This window comes from Neoarthrinium moseri (assembly GCF_022829205.1).
Source record: "Neoarthrinium moseri strain CBS 164.80 chromosome Unknown scaffold86_Wmoseri_CBS_16480, whole genome shotgun sequence".
NCBI lineage: Eukaryota > Fungi > Ascomycota > Sordariomycetes > Amphisphaeriales > Apiosporaceae > Neoarthrinium > Neoarthrinium moseri.
Genome location: NW_026055200.1, coordinates 78,344 through 103,368, shown reverse-complemented (window position 1 = coordinate 103,368; position 25,025 = coordinate 78,344). Strand labels below are relative to the sequence as shown.

At 52.2% G+C, this 25,025-nt stretch overlaps 9 protein-coding genes across 9 annotated transcripts; 4 read left to right on the top strand and 5 right to left on the bottom strand.

Annotated features, from left to right (window-relative positions):
• Positions 1 to 1,533: 1,533 nt before the first annotated feature.
• On the top strand, positions 1,534 to 4,321 carry JN550_012454 (uncharacterized protein; the record flags this gene model as incomplete). The annotated part of the gene is made up of 2 exons (XM_049310932.1): positions 1,534 to 1,881; positions 1,934 to 4,321. The coding sequence occupies 2 exons, from the start codon at positions 1,534 to 1,536 to the stop codon at positions 4,319 to 4,321; spliced, it is 2,736 nt and encodes a 911-aa protein (XP_049165594.1).
• Positions 4,322 to 5,059: 738 nt separating this feature from the next.
• JN550_012453 (uncharacterized protein) lies at positions 5,060 to 6,265 on the top strand (the record flags this gene model as incomplete). The annotated part of the gene is made up of 1 exon (XM_049310930.1): positions 5,060 to 6,265. One exon carries the CDS (start codon positions 5,060 to 5,062, stop codon positions 6,263 to 6,265), a length of 1,206 nt encoding a protein of 401 aa, XP_049165593.1.
• A 961-nt stretch (positions 6,266 to 7,226) lies between these two features.
• Positions 7,227 to 8,699, top strand: JN550_012452 (uncharacterized protein; the record flags this gene model as incomplete). Its single annotated transcript, XM_049310929.1, has 1 exon — positions 7,227 to 8,699. The coding sequence occupies one exon, from the start codon at positions 7,227 to 7,229 to the stop codon at positions 8,697 to 8,699; it is 1,473 nt and encodes a 490-aa protein (XP_049165592.1).
• A 517-nt stretch (positions 8,700 to 9,216) lies between these two features.
• JN550_012451 (uncharacterized protein) lies at positions 9,217 to 10,588 on the bottom strand (the record flags this gene model as incomplete). The annotated part of the gene is made up of 6 exons (XM_049310928.1): positions 9,217 to 9,255; positions 9,308 to 9,443; positions 9,508 to 9,724; positions 9,780 to 9,867; positions 9,918 to 10,319; positions 10,376 to 10,588. The coding sequence occupies 6 exons, from the start codon at positions 10,586 to 10,588 to the stop codon at positions 9,217 to 9,219; spliced, it is 1,095 nt and encodes a 364-aa protein (XP_049165591.1).
• A 2,384-nt stretch (positions 10,589 to 12,972) lies between these two features.
• On the bottom strand, positions 12,973 to 15,195 carry JN550_012450 (uncharacterized protein; the record flags this gene model as incomplete). The annotated part of the gene is made up of 1 exon (XM_049310927.1): positions 12,973 to 15,195. The coding sequence occupies one exon, from the start codon at positions 15,193 to 15,195 to the stop codon at positions 12,973 to 12,975; it is 2,223 nt and encodes a 740-aa protein (XP_049165590.1).
• Positions 15,196 to 16,062: 867 nt separating this feature from the next.
• On the top strand, positions 16,063 to 17,352 carry JN550_012449 (uncharacterized protein; the record flags this gene model as incomplete). The annotated part of the gene is made up of 1 exon (XM_049310926.1): positions 16,063 to 17,352. One exon carries the CDS (start codon positions 16,063 to 16,065, stop codon positions 17,350 to 17,352), a length of 1,290 nt encoding a protein of 429 aa, XP_049165589.1.
• A 78-nt stretch (positions 17,353 to 17,430) lies between these two features.
• JN550_012448 (uncharacterized protein) lies at positions 17,431 to 18,511 on the bottom strand (the record flags this gene model as incomplete). Its single annotated transcript, XM_049310925.1, has 2 exons — positions 17,431 to 18,381; positions 18,440 to 18,511. 2 exons carry the CDS (start codon positions 18,509 to 18,511, stop codon positions 17,431 to 17,433), a joined length of 1,023 nt encoding a protein of 340 aa, XP_049165588.1.
• Positions 18,512 to 19,100: 589 nt separating this feature from the next.
• On the bottom strand, positions 19,101 to 22,012 carry JN550_012447 (uncharacterized protein; the record flags this gene model as incomplete). The annotated part of the gene is made up of 11 exons (XM_049310924.1): positions 19,101 to 19,768; positions 19,819 to 19,946; positions 20,008 to 20,562; positions 20,614 to 20,780; positions 20,828 to 20,957; positions 21,021 to 21,130; positions 21,185 to 21,273; positions 21,329 to 21,462; positions 21,520 to 21,683; positions 21,749 to 21,831; positions 21,886 to 22,012. 11 exons carry the CDS (start codon positions 22,010 to 22,012, stop codon positions 19,101 to 19,103), a joined length of 2,355 nt encoding a protein of 784 aa, XP_049165587.1.
• Positions 22,013 to 22,809: 797 nt separating this feature from the next.
• On the bottom strand, positions 22,810 to 24,615 carry JN550_012446 (uncharacterized protein; the record flags this gene model as incomplete). The annotated part of the gene is made up of 1 exon (XM_049310923.1): positions 22,810 to 24,615. One exon carries the CDS (start codon positions 24,613 to 24,615, stop codon positions 22,810 to 22,812), a length of 1,806 nt encoding a protein of 601 aa, XP_049165586.1.
• Positions 24,616 to 25,025: the final 410 nt, after the last annotated feature.

Sequence of the window (25,025 nt, the reverse complement as noted above, 5' to 3'; positions counted from 1 at the left end):
GTACTGCACATGTATGCATGCGTTGAACCAGATCAATGGCGTAGAGGAAAACTCTCGTGGCCGTACAAACAAACTCTCGATGCTCATGTCCTGTGATGACGACACGCATACAGCTAACTTGCCAGAATGTAAGCATGCAAGCATGCAAAATTTTCCCAGCCCAACGTTGCTCTCACAAATCAAACCGGCCTCGGAGACCAAGCTGAAAGCTGGTGCAACGGCACGGCACTAGCAGGATTAACGTCCCCCACTAATTTCGCGTTCCTGGATGAGCGTTGCAGCCCACCGCCCCGATTCGCCCAACCGCTGCCCGTTCCAGGCCCGTTCTGTCCTAGAGCGCGACGCTGCGAACCGGATGGAGATACGATCGCAAGGCACGCGCGGGGCGGGCCAGGGTTCGACAGATGCCGATGGATGGGATGGGGCGGCCTGGAGGGAGGTTGTTGGAATGTCTTGGTTGGTCTTGTACTGCAGTAGTTAGCTTCCTCTCGTCGAAACGGGGCTGGCGTACGCTGCTGCTTTGGTGTGCTTCGGGGCGTTCTCTTCTCCAAAAGCTAGAACCCTGCTCCCAGGGAGCGCGATAGACGCACCTCGGCGGCTTAGTTTCTGGAGGGGAGATGAAGCAGGACTTCCCTTGCTAAAATCTGCCATTGCCATCGTTTTCCACGGCTGGCTTCTTGGATCTTGCCAGTTCCCTTTTCCGTGGCAACTCATTGACGGCTGGCTCAAGCTTGTTACTGTTGTTACCGTTGCTGTTGCTGTTGCTGTTGCTCGTGCTGTTGGTAGAGCAATGCATGTCTACCATTTTCTTTCTTTAGCTGTATGAGCTATCTGTCTGACTTGTTGTTTTCTTCTCTTTTTCCGCCGGTCGATTCATGGCTTGTGACTCGTCATTACACGACTCTTTTCGCCAGCAACAGGGGCCACCAACCAAAGAAGCAGCTGCCCGCAGCACCCCATCACCAACTTCGCTTTCGATTGAACCCAGCTTCGTGCTCGGCTTCTGACGAGAAACAGTTCCTCGTCATCCCGTCCAGCACAGCACATGGCCCCAAGTGCCGGGAGCTACAGTGCTGTCGTCCGAGCTGCAGCAGGAACCGGGCTGGAACCCAGCAATAAGAGACCCTGGTATAGGTGCTCAAGCCTCCTCTATCACTCACCACATCTTAGCAGACCAAGCCCCCGTCCGTCAGGCGGCTGCGAACATTGAAAAATCACATCTCATCTGTATGTATGTCTTAAGGCAACAAGAGACTTTTCCTTGGGCTAGTTCTGCCTTGGTGAGAGGCGGTTTCTAGTGGTGGTTTCCCGCCCGTATTCCCAGAGTCGTATCAGCTAACCATTGACTACCAAGTCCGTACGCCCAATCCTACATTGCATTACTCGAGTCCTTGCAACAGCGTACAGAAGGCGCCGTGCGATAGGGGTCCGGCAGGTGAAGACGTTGTATTCGCCCTGCATCGCCTCCCAGACGACACCATATCCTCGAACCTAGACAGACAGACCGCCTCACCAACGCATTCCTCTTTCTCGATGGACGGCGTGGGGGACCTTCGAGAGCGTGCGAGCTCCCGCGCGCCCTCTCGCACGAGCACAAATAGCTCGCATTCTCATCGCTTCCACCACGCCAATTGCGCCTCTCCTTCTTCCACAGGGCCCCAGGTCTCCAGCTTTCTACAAGAGCGGATCCAGCGGCGCCAGGCCGAGAAAAAGATGAGCGGGGAACTGAGCGTCTCGAGCGGCAGTGCACGCGATGGGGACCGGGACCGAGACGTGCACAGCTCGCCGATCCGGAGGACTGCCACAGCCATGAGCACGCACGCTCGCTCGAACAGCGGCGATGAGGACAAGGGAAACATGGGAGTCAAGGAAATGGAGAAGGTTTGTTGCCATCCCTGCCAACTGGGCCGACTAGGCTAACGCAGAGCCACAGGCTGCCTCGACTTTACACAAGCAGAACTTCGACCTGAAGCTCGAATTATATCACCGCCGTGAGAAACAGATGGAACTAGAGGAGAAGACAAAAAGGTTGGAGCAGGACTTCACGGAACTGCGGACACAGCATGTTGAGGTGGCGGAGATGAACGATAGTCTAGTCTCGGAGCTGGAGAAACGGGACAAGGCCGTGGCCGAAGCCATCGAGGTTATCTGTGATCTGCAAGCCAGGGTCGACGAGCTACTACGCGAGAGAGAGATGGTCCGTATAGTCGAGGAAGACTACCAACGTCACGTACATGCAAGAGGGGTCGATGCATCAGCCCAGGGGGGACCGGAGGACGGCCATCGGGTTGTTTCGCCGGCAGAGACTTTTGGCGCGCCCAGTCGGCTTGGAGATTTGAAGACGCTCGAGCGTATGTCCAGCTTCCTTTCCGAGCCCGAGCGGAATGAGACCACTCCCAACTTGCGCGGCTATATCCTCAACAACAAGAGCAGTTTGCTCCATATGCGCAAGGTCTCGGAATCGAGTGTGGATCCTAGCGAGGTTAACCGCCTAGCTAGCCCCAGTGGCCTCAGTGTGCTGAGTGAGAGCTCGTTTGCGAGCGTCTACGGCAAGAATAAGAGGACGCCGGCGACGACGCGCTCACCAGCGCCGCAGAGGCAGTTCTCTACCACTAGCAGCAACGGAACATTCACCTCGCCTAATCAGCAAGATGACGATGGTTGGCAAGCTCGTAAGAGCAGCAATGCGCGCAGCGCTAGTTCTGGTGATATCATTAGGGGAGGGGCCAGCCTACTGAGTCAAGTGCAACCCGGTGGTGATATTAGGAATATCGCCTCTCCACTCCAGCAGGTTGAGATGCTTGGAAGGAAGCTATCGGTGGGTGATTCCTCACGGCCATCAACCTCGAGTCACGGTAAGGGGGTGGATACCCCCTCCCGGCCTCGGCCCAAAAGTAAGACCAAGCAAGAGAAGCGGGAAGCGTTGCGAAAGGTCATTACGAGCTCGCCCTCCGCGAATGACTTTGATAGCTCACGAGTGCTTCCTCCGACGCCTGATACGATATCTAGCTCCACACTGCGCCGGTACCAGAACTCCAACGACACCTTGTCCAGGGACCCCCGGGTAACGCCCAAAGACAGCTTCACCGATAGTCAGGCACTGCCTGTTAGTGGTGCTGCCATCGACTGTGAAACCAAGTTAGCCAACACCAACTTCTCCAAGTCCACGTCCTCGGCCTACATTGACCGCAGAAACGCAAACGTTCCTGTCAATCAGTTCGCCACGTTTGGTCATCATGCTCACGCCCTTCCACAGCGCCCCCGGTCGGCAGATGAGACTACCATCTCCCGCCATCGTGCTAATAGCTGGATGTCAGATTCGGACTCGGATGGCGGCGCGGATGCATGTTCTGATGATGACGACCTCGATCCTTGGTTGCGTGAGAGCGTCAGCTCAAACAGGGGAGCCGGTTCACCTGACCTGTTCAGCTTCCCGGCAGAGGCTGGTAGATGGCAGAGTGATGCTCTTTTCGGAGCACTGCGTGGAAGCGGTTTCCTCGGGTCCCCTCCGCCGGAGTTGAAACGTGAGCCTCTGGATCACATCCATGGAGCCCTGAGCACCCCTCGGACAGCTGTCTTCCAACCCCCCACTCCGGCTGATTCCAGCGAAGCTCCAGAGCCGCCTCCACGCCGATCTAGTATCACCCGGACAGGAAGCAGTCATGCTGCTTCGCCTAAAGGAGGGAAGATCAGGAAGAATCTCCTTCGGGCGAACAGTGGCGGGAAACGCGCAGGGAGGGCCAGAAGCAATAGCATTGACTCGGCACAGGTTGCTCCGCCGGCAGCCATGCAGGCCGACTACCAGACTGACGGAGCGGGCCAGGCGAAAAGAAACCAATATCCTCCGATATCCGGTCAGCTGACAAGGTCCAGGGGGTTTAGTGGACTTGGTGGACTTTTCAGGAGATCGCTCGGAGGAAGCCAACAAGCAAGCCCTACAGAGGCGGCATTCACTCCTGAGCAGGTGCAGCAGCCACTGGCTCACACGCAGGCGGAACAGCGACGAGCTCAGTCAAGTGGGAGGAGCAGCGTACCTCCACCAGCCGTTAGGCCCTGGAAGCCGCAGGCGGCATTCGACGATGACCTGACGAGTGCTACGCCGCCTCCTATCATGCGTAATCGCGTGTACCAGCCGAGCGTTGCTTTGGACACTGGAGATGACCCCACGACGCCGCGGAAGCACGTAGCTGCTGACGCCAACGACGTCGATAAAAGTGAGACTGTAGTCAGTCCAGGGAGCGGCACCGGTACACCTCAGGGTGGGCGGCGCAAATGGTTGGGGCTGGGGAGAATGAATAGCTTGAAGAATCGAGCTGGCTGATATCGTTAACTGTATTCTTAAATTATACCCCTAGGACATGCCTTACATAGGTTAACAGTGTTTACCTGGCCAGTCCTGGCACTAGGCATCACACAAAATTGATATTCCCGTTTTATGATAGATCTATCCCAATGCTCTGGCTTGTTGCAGAGTATTAAGTTGTCGCCTTAGGCTTGACCACCTGAGATGGACACCAGTGCCATCGGCGTTTGTGCTATTATTGGACACCCTAACGTGATATTACTAGACATCCATATAATTTGAGATGAGTCTGTCCGGAAACGGCTTATAGAAAAGAACAAAGCCCCATCAACATGACTGCTATCTGGCAGCCTCAAACCCAATTCTTCAATTCCAGTGGCTTCCTTCGCGCAGTGTGTTCTACCGGAAGCCAGCCTTAAGTGGATATCTCTAATAAAAGCAGTCTCCCTTGTCCGCCCACCCACAGTGACCTGGGCCACCGGATTGGGGACTGGGGAAGGCGCCCAGACTCAGCTGGATCGATCCACAGCGCGTCTCGGCCCGCTAGCGCAGGAACCGATCGCTACAAAACGGGTGACATCACCACTCCTGTCGCTAATCATCTTCGACGAGCAAGAGGCGCAAGGTATTGGACGCAAGTCCTGGCCATCACCTGCGGTAATCCATTTGTCCTCACTGCGATTGTTCGGGCCCATGTTGAGCGCTTTAGCCAGAAGGGCAGCTTATATACAGACGTCTACGACATTCAGGAGAACCATGGCACGAGCTGCATTTAGCTCGTCTAGCGGGACGCCGCGGCGAAGTCAGAGGAATATCAAGAAAGAAAGCGATCAAGTCACGATCAAACAGGAGGAGGAAGCACCACGGGGCAAAGGCACCAAGCGGTCAACTCAGTCGTCCACGCCGAATGCGTCGAGCAAGCGTGTCAAACTCTCAACGTCGCCTGACGCGTCAATAGGCACAACAAGCCAAAGGAGAGCCAAACAGGAAGAAGATGTGGACGCGAAACACCCCTCTCCCAGCCCACGGAAGCAGAAAACTGTAAAGACCAAGGCAGAGAAAGCGGCCGAGCTCCAGGAGAAGAAGCTGAAAGCATACACTCAATTCAGCAACTCTTCCCCATTCCCGGACTTCCAGCACCCCACGCCGGATGAATGCAAACTGGCGCGCCGCATCCTGGCTGAGCTCCACGGGGACAGGAACCGGCCAGAGAAGATCACCGCGCCCACGAACCGCGCCGGGTGCGGCGACTCGGCGTCTGTACTGGATGCGCTGGTGCGCACTATCCTCAGCCAGAACACGAGCGACAAGAACAGCACGCGCGCCAAGCTGAACATGGACAAGGTCTACGGTGGCAGCGACAAGTGGGATGCCATCGTGGCCGGCGGCCAGCCCAAGCTCCAGAAGACAATTGAGAGCGGCGGGCTGTCCCAGTCGAAAAGCAAGGTCATCATCGATATCTTGACCCAGGCCAAGGAGAAGTACGGCGAGTACTCGCTCAACCACCTTTTTGAGGCCAGCAACGAGGACGCCATGCGGGAGATGCTGGGCTTCCAGGGCGTGGGCCCGAAGACGGCGAGCTGTGTTCTGCTCTTCTGTCTGAGGAGGGAGAGCTTTGCTGTCGATACACATGTGCACCGCATCACGGGCTTGCTAGGATGGAGGCCCAAGGACTGTTCCAGGGAGGAGGCGCATGCCCACCTCGATGCAAGGGTGCCCGATGAGGACAAGTACGCCTTGCATATCCTCATCATCAACCATGGAAAGAGATGTGAGGAATGCAGGGCGGGAGGGAAGAGTCTGGGGAAGTGCGAACTGAGGAAAGCGTTCCGGAGCGGGAAGGTCAAGGGAGAGGCCGGCGAGGATGTCAAGATGGAAGAGATACAGACCATCAAACAGGAGGACCGCGATGTCAAGACGGATCATGATGCCATTGCGCATGCAGTAGAACAGCCGGCATAGTATAGCACACTAGCGAATGATCCAGGAAGTTGATGAATTCAAACTCGTTCTGTAGCAAAACATCGCAGGCTCGGTTCCAACTGTCCCACATTATCAAAAAGTTTGGTCGCTTATAGGGCGGCGCCGAGCATATACCGCTTCGAATTTCCAATTATAGCAATAGAGAATTACCAACACGCGACAAGACGGCACAGTTCATCATCCTGGTAGCTGTGGTGTGCATTCCATGTCCTGTTAAGCACGGGCAACCTGATTCCGCATTCGAGCTGAGAGCACGCGCAGGCCCGTCAGCTGTATGGAGTGGTTGCATGACACTAGTCGCGCCTCATTGGGGACCCAGCGGGACTTCGATATAATCCGATAGGCCTGGTGCTGAGGTTCCCACAATCATTCGATATTTGCTGGCTAGCGAACGGCCTCAATGGTCCAGCAACACCGTACGGCTGACATCCCTTGACCAGGTCATACGTCATCCACTCCCTCGTAAGGTACTCGCTTGCTGAGTTCGCCGTGCCGCACACAGACCGCCGCATCGACAGCTGCACATGCAGCTTGCAGTTTGACAGATGCGGATGTTACGGCGTTGCATGCTCAGGTCGAGCTAGGGTGACACACCCTTGCACCTGCTTACATTCCACCCTCATATAGCGGCTGAGATCAGTCAACCTATGATGCCGCTGGTACTCCATGTCGGGCTCGCATCCATGTACGAAAGTGGCACTGCAATTCCCATCCTGTACACAGAAAGCAACTCAATAGTTCAGATGAATTGGGTTTAGCTACGTCCCATGTCAAGGCACCTCTGCATAGTGGCGCTTGGTTATTACTTGGTTGTGTGCAGAGTAAAAGACACACCGTAGACACGTCAGATTCGGATGGTTATATAAACCCTCTCAGACATATTTGCATGTTTAATCAAATCACCAGCCACTGCCGCGTGTATATTGAGAAGCCGGGTAATATGCACCCGATTCTTTGCCTTGTTGCTGCCGCTGCTGGCCCTGTGTTTGCCTTGACCATACAAAGTGCCGGCTCCAATGCTTGTCTAAATCTCACATCCTCGTTAGGGTTCAGCAAGGTCGCCACGAGCCAGCTGGACCCCGAATACATATCCAGCAGAGGGGATTACTGGAATGTACGCCAGAGTGTCTATGCACCGTCCTGCGTCGTGCATCCGGAGTCAGCACAGGATGTGTCCGTTGCGATACAGGCAATCAGAGCAGCTGACAGCCGTTTCGCCGTCAAGGCTGCCGGGCACAACACCAACAACTTTTTCTCATCTGTTGATGGCGGTGTCTTGATCGACCTGAGTTCGATGACAGCCAAGTCATACGACAGTGCAACGACCCTGGCAACGTACGAGCCGGGCAGCAATTGGGGACAGCTGTATGAGTATTATCAGCAGTATGGCAGGACGGTGATGGGCGGGAGGCTAAGTGGCGTCGGGACTGGGCTGGCTCTGGGCGGAGGTCTTAGCTATCTGTCGCCACAATACGGGATCGCTTGTGATTCGTTTCGAGAGCTTGAGGTTGTACTTCCGAATGGAAGCATCGTGACGGCATCATCTACTTCGAACCCGGACCTCTTCTTTGCCATGCGCGGTGGGGGCGGGAACGCGTACGGAGTCGTCACCAAGTATACTGTCCAAAGCCGGGCAATCGGGAACTTCTACGCTGGAAACATCGTCTGGCTCTTCCAGCAGAAGGACACGGTCCTCGAAGCCATCCGTGATTTCATTGCGTACAACACGGACCCGAAGGCAAGCATCTTGCCGACGTACGAAAAGTTGACAACTCCCGACTTGAACTTGAATCTGGACGAGCTAATCACCATGTTCCTGGTCTACGACGGTGAGGATCCAGGCACGGCTTTCGACAACTTCACCAGGATTCCGCACATCATAGACACACGTTCCATCAAGACCTACAAGGAAGTCGCTGACATGCCGGTCCCGTTCACCGCCGAACTCACGCGCGCCGATAATGTCTTCCGCTCTGGTGTGCACCGTATCGAAGACGACAGCTACAATGTTTTGCTTGAGACCTGGAGAGAATGGGCCGAGACTCACAAGGCTAGCTATATCCATACGGGCTTCTACATGTACCCTGTCCCCCGCAGTCTCACGGACGGGAGCCATGCACAGGGCGGCGATGCCATGCAACTACCTGATGGTCCTTGGTACTGGACGGCCTACGACCTTGCGACGCCGCCGGGACTGCCGAATGCGGCGTACAACGCGATTCAGGAGAGCTTCCGTGAGATGGTCGAGTCGACGCCCAATGCTCCGGGTCTGCCCCTTTTCCTGAACGAGGCAGCGTGGGACCAGGATCCGTTGGCGACATTTTCTTCTTTTGAGACACTGAAGCAGATCAAGAATAAGTATGACCCTGATGGGTTCTTTGCGACGAGGACTGGAGGTTGGTCCTTTGATTGAGCTATAAGCCCCATTGCTCTTTGTCGTGTTGAATTGTATAATGATGTCTCCATGCTTCGTATAACAGTTCAATTACCGGGGGTTTATAGGAGTTGGCCATGTTCAACATTTCACGTAGCATATCATAGCGGTAAAATATATCATCACTTCTCGTCCTATCAGGTTCCCTAGACAGTAGCCGTTTGGTCATTTGTGAGCCTCAAAAAATTGCGATATTAATATGACGGCCGGTGGGAAATCTCCTTCGCATATCCCGCACATTGCTGCATAAACACGTGCAGCCTCATCAACACATCAATGCCACACACTGAGATTTGGTAATAATATGAATAATGCGACAGTTGGCATTCTACTACATGAGGTGTTGGATTACAGCCGACTTCGGAGCACCCACTCAATAATGGAGAGTTTGCGGGTCTTAATAAAGGGGTAGCATAAGAGATGAACTTCAAGCGTATTTACATCAATTTGAAACTGGCCTATGTACGTAGTTATTCTCTGCTTTGTCAAGCTGTTCTTAGAAGTAAGAAGCCTCGACCAGGAAGCCAACAGTAAGCTTTGCGAAGTCAGCATCCTGCCAATCATGGATAAATACATAGGAATCGTACCTTTGCGTGCTGGAACACATGAGGGATGCTGACAGTAGATACTGTGTCTTGTGCCGAGTGGATATACGGACTGGAGTCAGCCATTCCCTCGTCGCATACGTATGCAGCCGGGTAACCAGCGTCCCGGGCCGACCCGCTATTGCTTGTTAGTAGAAGTTTCGTGGCTTGGATATTTCACATACTGGTCGCTGCAGGCATACCCGCAGGTGTCGGTAAGCAATGGCAGATCACTGTATACAGGGACAAGCTTCTTAATAAAGTTGGTGAGGCCGGTGTCGACGTAGTCAGTGTAGACCGCAATAACATTGTTGGGGGAGTATCCAGTCATATCCTGGTTCATAACAGCCAGGACTTGCTTCGAGGCCTTCTTGTATGATTGCATGACATCGCGGGAGCCGAGGAGGCCGCCTTCTTCGCCTGCGGTAGGTTTTAGAAACTAGAACGTTGAGGGCAATTATTGACAAAGGCTCACCAGAGTAGAAGTGGAACTCCAGGGTGTTTCCGCCCTTGTACTTGGCCTCGGCAAGAACGCGGAGGGCCTCAAGGATGACGATAACGCCCTAGTCATCTGTAAATATTGAGTCTTTTCCGCAGAGTCACAGCCACTGACCGAAGCATTGTCATCGGCGCCAGGAGCTTTACCACTAGTGGTGCTTCCAATGCTGTCGTAATGGGCCGACACCACTACAACTTCAGCCGATGTTCCTGGGATTGCGGCAATCACACTTGGTTGATTGTAGGAGTGGGTGACTTTCTTGACTGTGATCACAGGGTTGGCGGAGGAAACCTCGACAACAGTGTCGTACATCCAAGTCGCGCTGGTAGCAGCATACGAGCCCTTGTAGTACCGATTGTAGATGGCAGCCATCTCATTGAGCCAAGTCGAGAGGTTGGACTGCACTAGCTTGGCAATGAGAGCTTTGGCCTCCGTCTGGTGGCTTGGAGCCGAAGGGAATGCTGCCGCCTGGACCTGCCTTGTGGCAACTTTATCGGCACGTAAAGATTCCAACTCCTGACAACTTTGTTAGTATGCCAACTTTACAGGCACCGATGGATGGCAGCCCATACCAAGGTATCCGTGATATCCATAAAACCCAATCGTTTCGAGATGAGCTTCTCAAACTTCTCCTCCTCGGTCATCCAGGTACCGGGATCCTCGTCCGAAGTTTTAATCAACCGGAGCTCATCTGCCCGCCGGTCCGGGGACGGCACGGCGCCGAAAACGGCCGAGACATTCAGCGCGACGGCACCAAGGGCTACCAAAGACGGAAATCGAACCATATTGTCGTAACTTTTGTGGGAGTGACTTTGCGACGAGGATCACAACTCCATCAGGACGACGAACGAGGGAAAGAGTGGTTTATTTATCCAAACGCACAAGTCAGGGCGCAAAATGTGTCTCCATTCTGAATTGCGATATCCTTCGGCAATCGATCATACCAAGTTGCCAAGCACTATAGATACCACTACGCAAAGGCGCCTTCTCTTATGGTTTGGGGCAATCAGTTGGAACTGCCCAGCAAAGGCTTTTCTTCCGAGAGCCAAGACAGACGAGTTGCGCTTTGCCCCAGAACGTGGGGTTCTGCCGATGCCAAGGGCCTTATCCATGGTGAACCACATTATGCACCGAGACTTTGGTGGTCACTGCTTCCCTCCACAAATATTACCACCAATGACCCATAACATACAATTTGTGTCATTAAACGCTATACGAAAACGTCTAGTATCCGCTCTCGGGTCTAAAGGCTCATGAGACAGCCAATTTTCAAGGGTGATGTCCTCCTGGCCCATCTTCAAATGAGGTTTCGTTTTCCGTGTGGAGCACAATTCTTCTATCCTGGAACCCTTCACTTTTAAGATGCTGATGCGACTGCGCATTGACTTCATGACGGAACAACATGCGCAGTGCTGTGATCGAGGTTCCACTACAGGGAGCCTTTGAAGAGCGTTGAGGGAAACAAGCTTTCTGTGTTTTCATCCCTACCTTAGCACATACCCAGTCATGCAGGTACGTTTCTAAGTCACAATCACCCACTTATTTGGTATGGTCGGGCTGCTGTTGATAAAGAGTATCGGGAACAGTGTATACTATAAACACTGCTCTTCTGCATCCCCAATGATCTCAAGCGCCGGGGTATCGCCGGCCATCTGAACTAAGAAGTTGGGCAGTATTAAGTCCTGCAAAAATGTTATTGTATACAAGACAAGAATACTTGTGATAGCGATATCGATTCTGACCGATGGACGAGCAATATCAGAAAAAAAAAGTCTGCACTATTAGTCGCATAAGGGAAGTTCAACGTCTGAGAGGTTTGGAATACGCCCGCGTCATCGCTGTGAAGGACACTACAGGTTCTTATGAATGATGACCCCATTACAGAAGATGATTCATTTACTGAATCGATGAAAGGATACCATACTGCGGTTGTCAGTCTCTCAACCGTGTTTCATTGTACTCATTGACTATTCGCCAACTCTAGGCATTTGCCTTTAACAAAGAATGGATTCGACACCACAAGATCACTTAACATGTAGATGACACACTACTAGTAGTTAAAAGTATAAAATATTGCAACTTGTTTGGCAATGCCTCCCGTGTCCACTCTACTCCACGCATACAATCAAAAACAACGCTCAACAGTAAATTGCAACGAACACTACCATACTAAGCCTAAAAACTTTCTGCAACTCTAAAATGGGTAGGGTAATATCAAAGTTGTGCCCCGGAGATGGGAGCAGCACAAGCAGTGAAAGCACTGGTCGTCCCGCAGCATCAAGCAGCAGTTCTTTCCAGCAACAAAGTTCTGGATCTTCTCATAATTCGGCTGGCGCTCCTCCCCAGCAGACACAGCAGACACACGGCGCTGCTGCATCTTCACAGTATTCGGGTGGCGAACCTCCCCAAGAAAATTCTCATTCCGAACATGGGTATACTGTGCCTTCGTACAATTCTGATGCCAGCAGTATTAGTGCTTCCACAGCTCCGTCTACTTCGTCAAGTTCTTCACACGAGTCCAAGATTTACGCCCCTTCGCAGCCCTCTATCCACTCTGGCGGCTCTGGTGTCCCTCCACCACCAGAGAGAGCCTATTGGGGACCAACCCACGATGGCAATTGGTTGCACACGCCGCCTCCGAGCAGCAGCGGCAGTAGTAGTGATAGCTTCGGGGAGGGGCCATCGAACCCGCGCTAACCTTCCTTTGCACAGTGGAGCACTTTACAGTCGCTGAGAATTGTAAAAGATTCGATTTGACTTCGTGGGGAGCCATGGTATGAATATTCAGCCTCAGATATCTATACTAGCAAGACTACTCAGCTCTCTTGTTGCTGACTAGGCGTGACACGTCTACTTGAAGTAAGAGTTTAAATGCTTGTTACAGTTATTTCATCGTTGAAAAAGTAAACACCCATCAAGAAATAACTCATCCCCCATATTAAAACGCGACTTCAGTGCCGAATGCTGGACAAGTATCAAGACAACGAATAGTATGCGAGGTCATGTCTGAGGTGATCAGGTCCAACATCTTGGGGTACGCATACTGGAACATATTTTTCCTCAGTCTCCTTTCTCGTTTATTTCTTCTTTCTACCCATTTATTTTCTGGTTCAATGCCCTTGGGTTCCTTCATACAACTCAGACAGCAACCCCCTGAGTGTTTCTAGTTTTAGTCGTCATCGGACACAGTGACCGGGCTATCTGGTCCGGCATTATCAGGTGAATCAAGAGTCAAATCAACGATGCTCCCTCTTGGCATGCATTTGGACTGCTGATTTGAGTCGATGCAACACACAGCTCCATCGACCTCCATCGGCTCCAGACTCTTGTCCGACTCCTGCCCACTCTCTCGCCTCCTAGCGGTCTCCCGGATGAATTCGAGTTCGTCATCCTCGATATCTGTCACAGTCGCTTCGTATTCCGGTTCATCCTCGTTTACTGCCTGTTCTTCTACCGGGTTGACTCTGTCCCTGCTCTCGAGCCATTTTCGAATATGTCCAAACAGAACTCTGACGACAGACGGAGGGAAGGCATTCCCAATCTGTTTCTTGGTATCTCGGTTCGAAAACTGGTAAGTAACAGGAAACCCGTTCATGGTAGCAAGCTCGCGCAGAGTGAAGTCGCGCCTTCCGCGCCAATGGTAATTGCCATACCCTCCATGTGTAGTGATGCATCGTGTAAGAGGGACATTTGGGTCCCAGGACTTCTTGTATCGATTGTGTTTCTTCTCGTGCATTGTAGCATTTGGTGAGATCTTCGCCAGAGCTTGTGCGACCGTGACATGAGGCTTGAGGTTGGACTTCGGAAATGGGATTCCGGTATGAGTAGATCGAGGGAATGGTGGAAGGTTCTCACCAGGACAGGCGCCTATCATGACGAGCCTATTGCGCCTCGATGGTAGGCCCCAATCACGGAGATCTACAACTTTCCAACGGACAGAGTAGCTGAACTGAGTGAAGCCCTGCACGAGAGCATTGAAATAGTGCTCGAAGCGAGGGTGGAGGATGCCGAAGGTCTGTTCCAAGGTAAAGATTCGGGGCTTGAGTTTCTTGACCAACTCTCGACACGAGAACAAGACGGCTATGTTAGCTTCATCATTCACGCCTGGCACTGTGTGAGCCGGAGACCAGAACTGGCAAGGAGGCGACAGATGCAAAACATCCACATAGTCCCTTCCCCCACCCCAGACCAAATCCTCGTGAATGAAACTATAAATATCGCTTTCTCGGAGATCTGTCAGAGGGAAGTTGTGCCGATGTGTCATACAAGCGTATTTTGCATGATCGCATGCCACTCTAATATGAAAGCCAGCTTGCTGGGCACCCAGAGAAGTGCCTCCTGCACCACAGAACATATCGCCGATGGTGTACCGCTGGCCAGGCTTCTTATCAGTCCAGTCGGGATCAGCATCAAAGTCCTCGTCAACATCTTCAATAGCTTGCAAGTCTTCATTGGTGTTAATGTTATATGAGCCACCACGAGCAATACTGCCGCGCCAGGCGTTCAATCGCGCGCGATCGCTGACTCGACTGTGATCTGTGGAAGCCTCGTGGGCTGCTAAATGGGCGATAATGTACTGCGAAGGAGCTTGCTTCTTGCCACGAGCTGCAGAATTCTTGTACACAAGGCGGTACTTCCAACGACAAGCAAGCATGGCTTTCTCTTCGACCTCATCAGTGCCGTGGTAGACACTTGGGTATCTGTGGCTGGGAAAATTCGAGTTGGTGCAATGAACATCACGGAGTCTAATCACACTTTCCACGGGGACTTCAACCGCAGCTTGCTCCTCGTCTGGCCTGCCATCGTCGGCGTCGATTTGGAGGATCTGGCAGACCTCATTCCGAAGCCTCTGCAGCTGGCCTCGGAGGTTTCTGGTCCGAGTGAATGGCAAGCCGCGGAGTACTGTCGTTGACGAAGACTGAATGATGTACTGAATCTGGAGGAACGATGCGTGGTACAAGTTTGTGATTTCCTCAATCTCCACCACCACTCTTGGCTTCAGCAGAAGCTTGTCGTCGCCATGCAGGATGAATGGTATCTTTTCACTCTCGCTAACAGGGGCATTGCGAACTGGCGATGGAGGCCTCACTTGTTGGTTGTCCTGGTCAGGAGATTCCGTCGCAGGTTCATCGCCTGTCAAGTCGATCACTGTCGCGATTTCTGAGCACAGATCCCCTTCTGTCGTCTCCTCGTCCATGCCTGATGACTCAGTCTTGGCAATGCTGACTTCATTGCCGGTGTGTTCTTCATTGCTGTTGGCCGTGGTCTGGAATTGACTCGGCGCTCCTCCCAATCGAATCCGTTTTTCAACAGAGGCTTGGATGTCGTCAAGGGCTGCCTCCTCCTCTTCCTCATTAATCATGCATGTTCTCAGCTCTTGCTGTCCTACCATATTATCCATCATCTGTGAGGAGCTCTCCGGGGGGATTGTTGGATAACAGAGTAAGCCAATTTGCTCCATGTAACGACAGCTCTAAGAATCTCAGATCTGTGCATAGTCTCCACTACCATCTTGAAATTTAGTAAACTATTGATCAGTCCTAGCTACCATTAAATTGCGGGAATCGCCGCTCGTCCCGAACATGTGTGGGAAATGGTGAGCATGTGTCGGACAATGGCTCTGCAAGTTGCGTTAATTCGTGGATAAAGCCTATCAAACAACGTTTGCCCAATAAACCAACCCAATCGTGATCGCTCATGTGTCCCTTATTTCTGCATCAAAGACTTTCTTAATTGGAAACGTCCTGAAGCTGCCCTCCAATGCGCTGGTTGGTCGCCAAGGGCACAATATGATGCAGAGCTGATTCACCCGTTTTCCTGAAACGATACATTGCAGTGAGTGGCCATTCATGCTTGTTTAGCAAGCTAAACTAAAGAGTTTGCCCATTCGCTTACTCACTCAAGTATAGCGAACATTCATCAGGTTACTCGGCTTGGAAGGATACATCACACATTCCACTGGTAAAGAGGCTTTTGTCCGGATCCAAAACGGCCCCTCTGATGATTGCATTCAACTATTAACGATAGCAGTCTGGTGTTGTGAACTCGCAGAATGGCACAGGCTCTTTTCCCACGTTGCATTCGTGCAGGTGATCCATGCAGGTAGGTCCGGTACACGGCAGGCACATGACACGATGGGGTTATTCCCCGCATCCAAGGACGCCGGCTGCCGAAGCCCCTTAGATATGACCTGAATTTCGGCAAAGTAGAGTTTCGGCAAGAAACCTTCTTGAGAGATATATTCACTTCTATTACTGAAATGGGTTCAACGGGCCACCCGAACGTCTTCCGGGTCGCAATTGTCGGAGGGGGTATCGGGGGATTGTTTTGTGCTTTATCGATCCATCATCACTGCCAACGGGCAAAGGTCCTTGTCCGTATTGATGTCTACGAGCAGGCAGCCGAGTATAAAGAGATCGGAGCTGGTGTGGGACTTGGGGTCAATGCGGCTCGGCTGATTCACAGGCTGGGACTTGGTACCCAGCTCAACGCCATCGGCGGTGACCGTCGTGGGGTATGGTTCAGTTTCCGTCGCTTTGACAACAGCGAAGACATCATCACGACCGCACAGCCAAGCCAAGGTGAGGTTCGGGAGGCTCCTTGCGCTAGATCCAATCTCCTCAACATGCTGTTGGAAGCTGTGGAAACCCGACAGGCAGCCACACTGCATAAGAACAAAGCCTGCATGACGCTTGAGGAGCAAGGGGACACAGTAGACATATGCTTTCGGGATGGCAGCAAGGCTACAGCGAATCTGGTGGTTGGATGCGATGGGATACACTCCGCCGTGAGGAATCAGTTTGCCGATGACAAGCCTGTCAACAGCGGTACGATTGCCTACCGAGGAGTCGTACCTATTGCTTCACTCACAGACTGGCCCTTCCAACACTACAACAACATATGGGCAGCGAAGCACAAGCATTTTCTGACGTATCCAATCACCAAGAATAAAGACATGAACATTGTTGCGTTTGTAACCAAAGGCAAACGTGAAGTGTCGGATGTGAAGGAGAGCTGGACTTCGATTTGCGACAGGAAAGATGTTAAAGAGGACTTCAGGGAGTTCGACGAACCAGTGCAGCAGATCATATCCTTGATGGAGGAGAAGCCAAGTCGGTGGCTCCTCAACGATAGGGAACCACTTCTACAGTGGCATTTCCTCGAGGGCAAGGTCGTAGTCCTCGGAGATGCTGCTCACGCCATGCTTCCACACATGGGTGCAGGTGCAGGACAGGCCATCGAAGATGCGTGGATGCTTGGAAGGGCCTTGAGTGATCACCTGTCACCATTACTAGAAGAGAACTCTTCCTCAACGTTGAAGTCTGCAATGCAGTTTTTTCAAGACCTCAGATTGCCGAGGGCTCAAAAAGTACAAGCAAACAGCAGGATAGCGGGGAACACGTACGAGATGCAGACAGAGGAGATGGCGCCTTTGACTTACGACGAGTGCATCCCGATTCTTGCCGAGCGCACCAAGGAGCGGATGAAGTGGGTGTGGAACGAGGATATTGATGAGGCCTACGAGCACGCCAAGAGTGAGCTCAGATAGGCCTGATTCTGCTCAGAACTTGACATTCCAAGTCATAAATGTAGTACTGCTACAGCTTATGTACCGTATAGAATTCCATCAGTGCGAAAATGGAACCTCTCCGCTAACCCCCATACTGACACCAACAGCCGTGCAGTCATCCAAGTCCTCGACCGGTAGATCGAGTATGTCATTGTGGAGCGCTCTGTGGGATGCGTAGTCACCGCCCCCGTGAGGGACAAACGTGCGGCTGTATAGCATCTTGGTATATGGCCCCCAGTTGCCTTCTTGTAAGGCTGCACGGCTCTCTCTCCATCGATGCTCAGCAGACTCGTGTGTAATGTCCCAGTCAGAGTCACTGGTGCCAGTGACACGCTTCACACTCTCGAACATGTCCCGCTGACTCAGTCTGAAGCTTGATATGTAGACTGAGCTATTACGAAACTGTGACAAGGTCGGAGATTGATCGGCCTCATTGTCGGGAAACTCCTTCAAACTGAGAAGGTTGGCGATAGCTCTACCGCACTGAGGCCATGTGCTGGTGTTGATAGCTACGTTTCCATCATCGAACAGCACCAAGGATCTCTTCTGGAAGTCGAATCCGTAGCGGTTAGGTCCACCGCCTAGGCTGAACTCGTACCAGAAGTTGCAAACAAGAAAGATGTATGAACTGACACCGAGGCCTTTTATTTCGGCGCAGATGTTGTCGCGGATGGGACCAAGCATGGTGTCGTTGCATAAATCATTGTTGGAAGCATCATGGCCATACCAGTTTGGGAACACATAAGACACGTCAGCCTTTGCGGCGGCGCGCAGAAGTTTGCTAACGGTGTCCCTGGGTGCAGCTACTGACATTGTGATGATCAGGACCTGTTGACCCTGCAGAGTCCGCACCAGATCAGCATCATCATTGCTGCCGTAGTCAACGCGAACCACCTTCGCTCCAGCTGGAAGGTTGCTGGTGCTTCCGGGTCGCGTAATTGCCGTCAAAACATGCTTTCCAGTTTTCAACAAAGCTTCTGCCAAATGCTTTCCTACCTGGCCACCAGCCTGTTACACATAGTCAATTATTGCCATCCTCGCCACAAGAATCAGAGTCATCACGAACACCAACAATAGCAACCTTCTCAATATGGTTGAAAGGAACTCCGAACTTCTTTTGATTATTGTCCCCAGGCATGGTGGTCTTCGGGATTCAGACGAATGCGATGCGGACTAATACCGGGTGCTTTCAACTGCAGACTGTATTGTGTCTGGATTAAGAAATTATATTCAATACTCCATTGATGCAAAAAGATCTTGGGCCAAGGACAAAAAGTATTAATACATCCTCGGGTGAATTGAATTGACAGTCAAGCCAGCAATCGGTCATGGGCGGAGATATCGGCATTTCCTCATTCGGGGCAAGCGTCGGGTCTACGTGATTCAAACCATGGACTTATGCCTAACTCCAGCGCCGCGATGACAGCACATAGCAGGATGATACCTATCTCATTGATTCAAGACCTAAAGGCTGATAAGTGATCTCATTTCAGGGTATTAGCTACAGTCAGCGCGGTTCTCAACGAAATATTCAATGTCCCCAAGCCGTTCACTGACAACGCTTGCTCATTCTGCTTTGAAAACCCTCAGCTCAATCTCAATCATAATTCAACTTCCTTTGGCATCTGTGCCTATGGGAGCAATAAGCAAGATATTTAGACTAATTAAATCATCGTAATCGACAACGGCTCTTGGTTCATAAAGTCCTCTTCTTCATGATGGACTACTCAAATAGCCAAACTTGAAGTCAGTGGAAGATCTCTGCTACTCGAGCCGACATAAATACTGTATTGTCCCTTTTGAAGAAGCCATTCCTGGGAAGTCGTGTCCCAGATACTCAAGTCGCGGCGCGTCAAGTCAAAGTCGACAGTGGCGGACTGGCCGGGAGACAATGTGATCTTTTCAAACCCTCTCAGCTGTCGGACGGGTCCAGTTGGTATGCCGACATAAAGCTGTGCCACCTCAGCGCCTTCGACGGAGCCGGTGTTGGTGATAGTGGCAGATACTTGTGCGACGTTATCCCAGAGATCAGCTCGGCCGCCCTCGACAACAGGGCCGGATGGATAAGCTGTTGTCTCTGCGCCTTCCACGATGGATGACTGGATATTTGAGAAGCTGAAGGTAGTGTAACTCAGGCCGAAGCCGAACTCATATCGTGGGGTGATATTCTGCCGATCAAAATCACGGTAGTCAATGTAAACGCCTTCCGAAAAGTCAGACTGAGGAAACTTGGAATAAATCCCCTCTGGCAATGACGCATCTGCAAGGACTCCGAAGTCGCTCTCATTGCAAGGGACAGAGTAAGGCAGCTTTCCAGACGGGTTCGAATCTCCATACAAGAGTGAGACTAGCGCCCTACCAGAGTCCTGGCCCGGGACGTGGGCAAATACCAGAGCTAACTTTGTCAGATGAGTTCCTTTGTATAGGCCGAGTCCTTCGTCTTACCTGTGATATTCGGGTGATCGATGAACTGGTCCACCAGACGTACCCCTGCATTGTGGAAAACAACGACCGTGTTATTGCACTGTCTTGCGACCTTCAAGATAAGGTCATCCGTGAAATCATCGCGCAGTCTAATGAATGAAGGTCAGAAACAAGAACGTTGCATTATTTTTCATCGGCCATGCTTCATACCCTGGGCGATCTGCGCCTTCAGTAGCATAGGCGTTGACATCGACGATGCAAGCATCAGACGACTGATCAACGGCCGAATCATTTCCAAAGTGGAAGTCCCACCAGAGGTGAGTATCGTCATCGTAGGCGCGCTGGCTCAAGGCTTCGAAGCTCGAGCTCAAGTATGCCGGCTGGTTCGCGCCGGATCCGCCGCCTGTCAAAAGCGTTCCGTTAGGGGCTATCTGTGAGCGGGGACCAGTATAGGTGAAAGCGGCCTCGACAGGAGAGACAGACTCTGAGCCTGCATTCCAGCCAGGGACACCCTGTGTATATCGGTCAAAGCCTTTGGCAGAGTACCCAAATAGGGAGATGAGTTTTGGGGATTCCAATGGCAATGCATTGTTGGCGTTCTTGAGAAGAACATGGCCTTCTATGGCACCTTGTAGTAGAATATTCTTGTTGCTAGGATTCGTACCGATAACTCGCTGATGAGGTGCAGCCAGATTGGACGGCATGCCAGCACCAGTGGGTGGGAAGTCGGTATCCTGCTTAAACTGGAACCACGATGCGATAACCCTTGGCTAACTCAGCAGGAAAGCTTTGACTCCTCGCACAGAGGATACTTACCTTGTCGCCATGTCATCGACTCTAGACTCCGGGACAGATCCGTTATTGACCGCTTCGGTTAGATTATCTCCCCAAAAAGGCGAGGCACTGGGCATGACCATGTCAAGACCTGCAAGGGCTGTCGCAACACCAGCATGTTGAGCACCCCAGTCAGAGACAACAAACCCCTGCTAAATTAGAGTCTCAACTACAGAAGAAGGGGTAGGTGTCCCACCTGGAATCCTAACTCCGTCTTGAGAAGCCCATTCTGTGTTTTGCTGTTGGCACAGCCGTAAGAGTTGTTTATACGATTATACGAGCACATGATCGATCCGGTTCCAGCTTTGACAGCATCCTGGAATGGCCTACGTGGAAACTTTAGCACGTCTTCGTGTGTTGTTAACTCAAGTATGTAGCTTCTAACTTACCACAAGTATAGCTCGTGCATCGTCTTGTCGTCAATGTTGGAGGAAACGGCACTAATACCGTTACTGCTGTTAGGGTTGCGATTTGTCTCCTGTTCATTGGCGATAAAATGCTACTTCATGTTAGCAATGGTTCGAGTGGGCGGCGAAGTCACTTCTGGGTTTACCTTCGTACTTGCTGTCACGCCGACTGACTGCATGCCTTGGACGGTATCGTACGCCAGTACACCAGCAAGGTAGGGATCATTGCTATAGCCTGTTGAGAGGATTAGAGAAAGGAGTCGGTCGGCCAAATTTCCTTCTTTACAAACCTTCCCAGTTTCTACCGCCAGTTGCGACTCGACCCAGTGGTCCCACTACTGGCCCTAGAACAACCTGGACTCCTTTAGCTTTGAACTCCGCGGCCATTCCAACGCCTCTTTGGTGGGTGAGATTACGGTTCCAGCTGATGGCATGGTCGTTAGAAAAACTAATTTCAATATAGCACGTAAGAAAGACACACCTGGCACCGACCGAGAATCCAGCGGGCCAGCTGGACACAAAGTTGGTCGATCTGAGACCGCTCGGTCCATCACTCAAGCATAGACCTGGGAAGTTGAGGCGCGGAATGGGGTATATGTTGCCGGAGCAAATATTGTCGCCGCTGAAGCCGCCAGTGAGGTTGACCTAGATGATGGTATTCAAGTTCAGTCTTTTGTGACATCAGTTTTCCCGGTGTGGACTCTACTCACCTTCTCCTCCAAGGTCAACTGAGATACGAAATCAACAGCCTTGGCATACGCATCCTTCCAGTTGCCAACTCCGGCCCCGTTGGCTGTTAATGCTGTTAGCTTTCTCTACACACGGGATGGGGACCGGTCCTACACACGAGAGGGGTAAACCGGAGGTGAGTGGCCATAGAAAGCTGTATCTTCTGAAATTATATCCTGAGCTACCACCTGCTGCGCCGCCAAGTAGACGCAACCAGGCAGGGCGAAGGCAAGTGCGGACTTCATTTTCAAGACCGTCAGATGGATAAAATCGAGTAAAATTGATGACCCAAGACGCAATACCCGCTATCAATGACAGGATGGCCATTCTCTATAAAGATCCGGCTGAATACATATCGAAGCACGGGAGTCTCGGGACTCGTTACGCGGAATGACTGCCGGCCGTCGCAAATGCACCACCACCTGCATAGCCAATTCTTGCCATTCTGGGAAGCGGTATTGGCAGAAACGTTACCAACTGACAGTGTAGAGGAAGGCACCAGTGGTACGTTTATGGCCTCATGACGCCATGGTCAACAAAAAAAACCGCCTAGCTCGCAGCTGCACGACGATTCTATAGGGAAACGCGGGCAGAGGCGGGGGAGGCACAGATGCACTATTGGGACCAACGTAGTATCTGTTTGTGAGCCGCACCCAATTCATGTAACCCCGTGGGGAATCCCTGTCCCGCCCAGAACGGTATTTGCTCTCGGCTGCGCGTAATTCCCCGGCGTCCGAACCAAGTAGCTTGGTTCACTGCTCTAGCCCGGATTGGACTATACCGCCGTGGAGATTCAGCCAAGGTATTCCTATTCAATAAGATAGCATCTGCCTAATTGTCTATGGTATGGATCGGTTATTTGAAACCTTTGCAGAAGATTCCGTCATCAACTCTGTCTTTTTTGTGTACAAAGGCAGGACTCCCGTTGAAGATGAGATGAAATAAGCTACGAAAGGAGCGTCCTCGAGGAGCAAATACCAAGTAACAAGATGACACCACTCGTTGCGGGGAAAACCCGACCGTGGTGCTTACCAAGACTTGTCTAATCCGACTCCATCGACTCGTCGTCATCAGTTGAAGCGGAATTTGTTCCGTGCGAAGAACCGATCGCTTTGCCAGTAGCACTGCACGGCCTGAGAAGGACGGGTAACAGCATATGCTCCCCAACTTCTTCGTATCTAGCGCCAGGCCAAGGACGATCCACCATGACTTCTGCGGGCTCCCCGATCTCAAGAGACACTGGCGTCCGGTGATAATAATGGTCAAAAGGGCCGCCATTTTCGAGCAGGATTCTGAAGTCTTCCCAGCGATTATCCACAGGGTCTGTGGATTGGGCCATGTCTACGGGTGGGAAGATATGGTAAAGCCACCGCAGGTGAAGCGGCTGGCCTACCATGGGAACTGTGCGGAATCCGAAGAAAACCTCGATGCACCGCCTGACTCCGTGGGTACATTGGCCCTCCTTCAAAGAATCTGTAGGGCCCAAATATACTCTCAACACGGCTCCCACTAAGTCTGGTACACAAAGTGGTTCAAGGGCCAGAGTACTATTGTTGTAATCGACAGCGGAAGGCCGCGAGGTCCACCTAGCACGTTGGGCCAGTGGTAGGAATGCGCTCGTTACGCGCCAACCTAAGTCGAGTGTTTTCAAGGGGTGTAAGTCCCGGAACATCAAAATTACTCCATACTTCGGCAGCTGCGTGGCGTCAGACATCGGTGTCCTGGTGAATCGCTGGATAGGCGGAATCCAGGCGTCGATATCATCCTGGGCCCATGCCGCCGATAGACACAGCGGAACAGGTGGGCTCAGCACTCTCTTGAACACACCACTAGCGATAGATCCTTCGAGCGGTATGCATAGTCTCTGTCCACGGAGACCTCGCCCGTACGTATGGCTTGCCCAGCTGACATCAAGGACACCATAAAACCCCGTCAGCGTCCGTATGAGGGGCAGGCGTATATTCAAGCCTGCGTTCGTCAAGGAGTAAGCGGACTTGCGCCAGTCCTTCTTGTTGGTTTCCACTATACTTCTTCCTCCTAGCTGGAATGCCTTGGGGGTACTAGCCAGAATCCCATCGAATGAATGCGAAGAAGACCAATAATGCCTCCAACAGAAAATGGTGTGGTCGTTGGTCTTTCGCAAGATCTCTTCTTGGAGGCGGATGAAGGCCCGGCTACCTTCACCGTACAGCAAGGGCATGTTGATGTCGAACAAGCCCAGCATGCAATAGGCGAGGTCTTCTGGCCGAGTGGTCGACCTCTTGGCGACCCAGTTCATCTTTTCTGCGACACAAGCTTCGCCTGGGCCCAGGCCCGTGAGGTATCTGGTATCAATGCCAGTTGCACGGCTGATGGCAAGGTGCCGGCTCTTCTTGGAACCCATCGGCTCCCAGTCCCTTGTGTAGAACTCGAGTTGATGAGGGGCCAGAAGCTCTTGGAGCGTCCAGCCTCGTGTGAACCACCGGCTCCTCTCGAATAGAGGATCCGGGTCTGTCTTGGCCACGCCTACAACATCGAACAGATAAGCGAAGCAGATGGTGCTATTACGGTACCAGTTGAACATGGAGTTGATTGCCTCGGTCAGCTCAGCGGAGCTGGTCTTGTCGATACAGTTGGTGTCTACCCATAGATAGCTCAGCCCCTGAGAGCTGGCTAGGAAGCAAGCTGCCGTGATCTTGTCGTAGCCTCGCTTCCGGAATGCAGGCGCTAGATCTCGGCGGTATGTCTTCCATTCATGGAGACTCACCTCCTGGTTTTGCTCCCAAGTGTGGGACAGAATGGCGTAGCGAGGGATCTGATCTCCCAAGAACTCCTCCAGCTCATACGACTCGGTGTTGATGAGTCGCATGGTCGACGATCCCGGGTCCCAATAGGTTGACTACCCAAGTCGTATGTAAACGAGAGGATCCCGAGGACTGCTGTGAATTTGAGCCAGCCAAGCAGCAATGTCAGCTCTTGTAGAACTACCTAAGCAGGACAAGGTAGCCGCTGCGCGACCCCCTGTTGGCCCAGCCGCTCTCACCTCACCGGGATGGACCTCAGAGAGGCGTACTTGTTCAGCCGCATATTGAGGATTTGCCCAGGTGGGAAATCCCTTGGTCGAGAGGTGGCGCAATATGAAAGTCACCCAAGAAATCACCACGATACGAATATTGTCCATGTTGGTTCAATCGGTCTTTATATACTTGAAAATTCCCACGAACGCCCTGAGAGAGACACGCCAGGGAGGCATCCAATCCAGTTCGTAATAATCCAGTG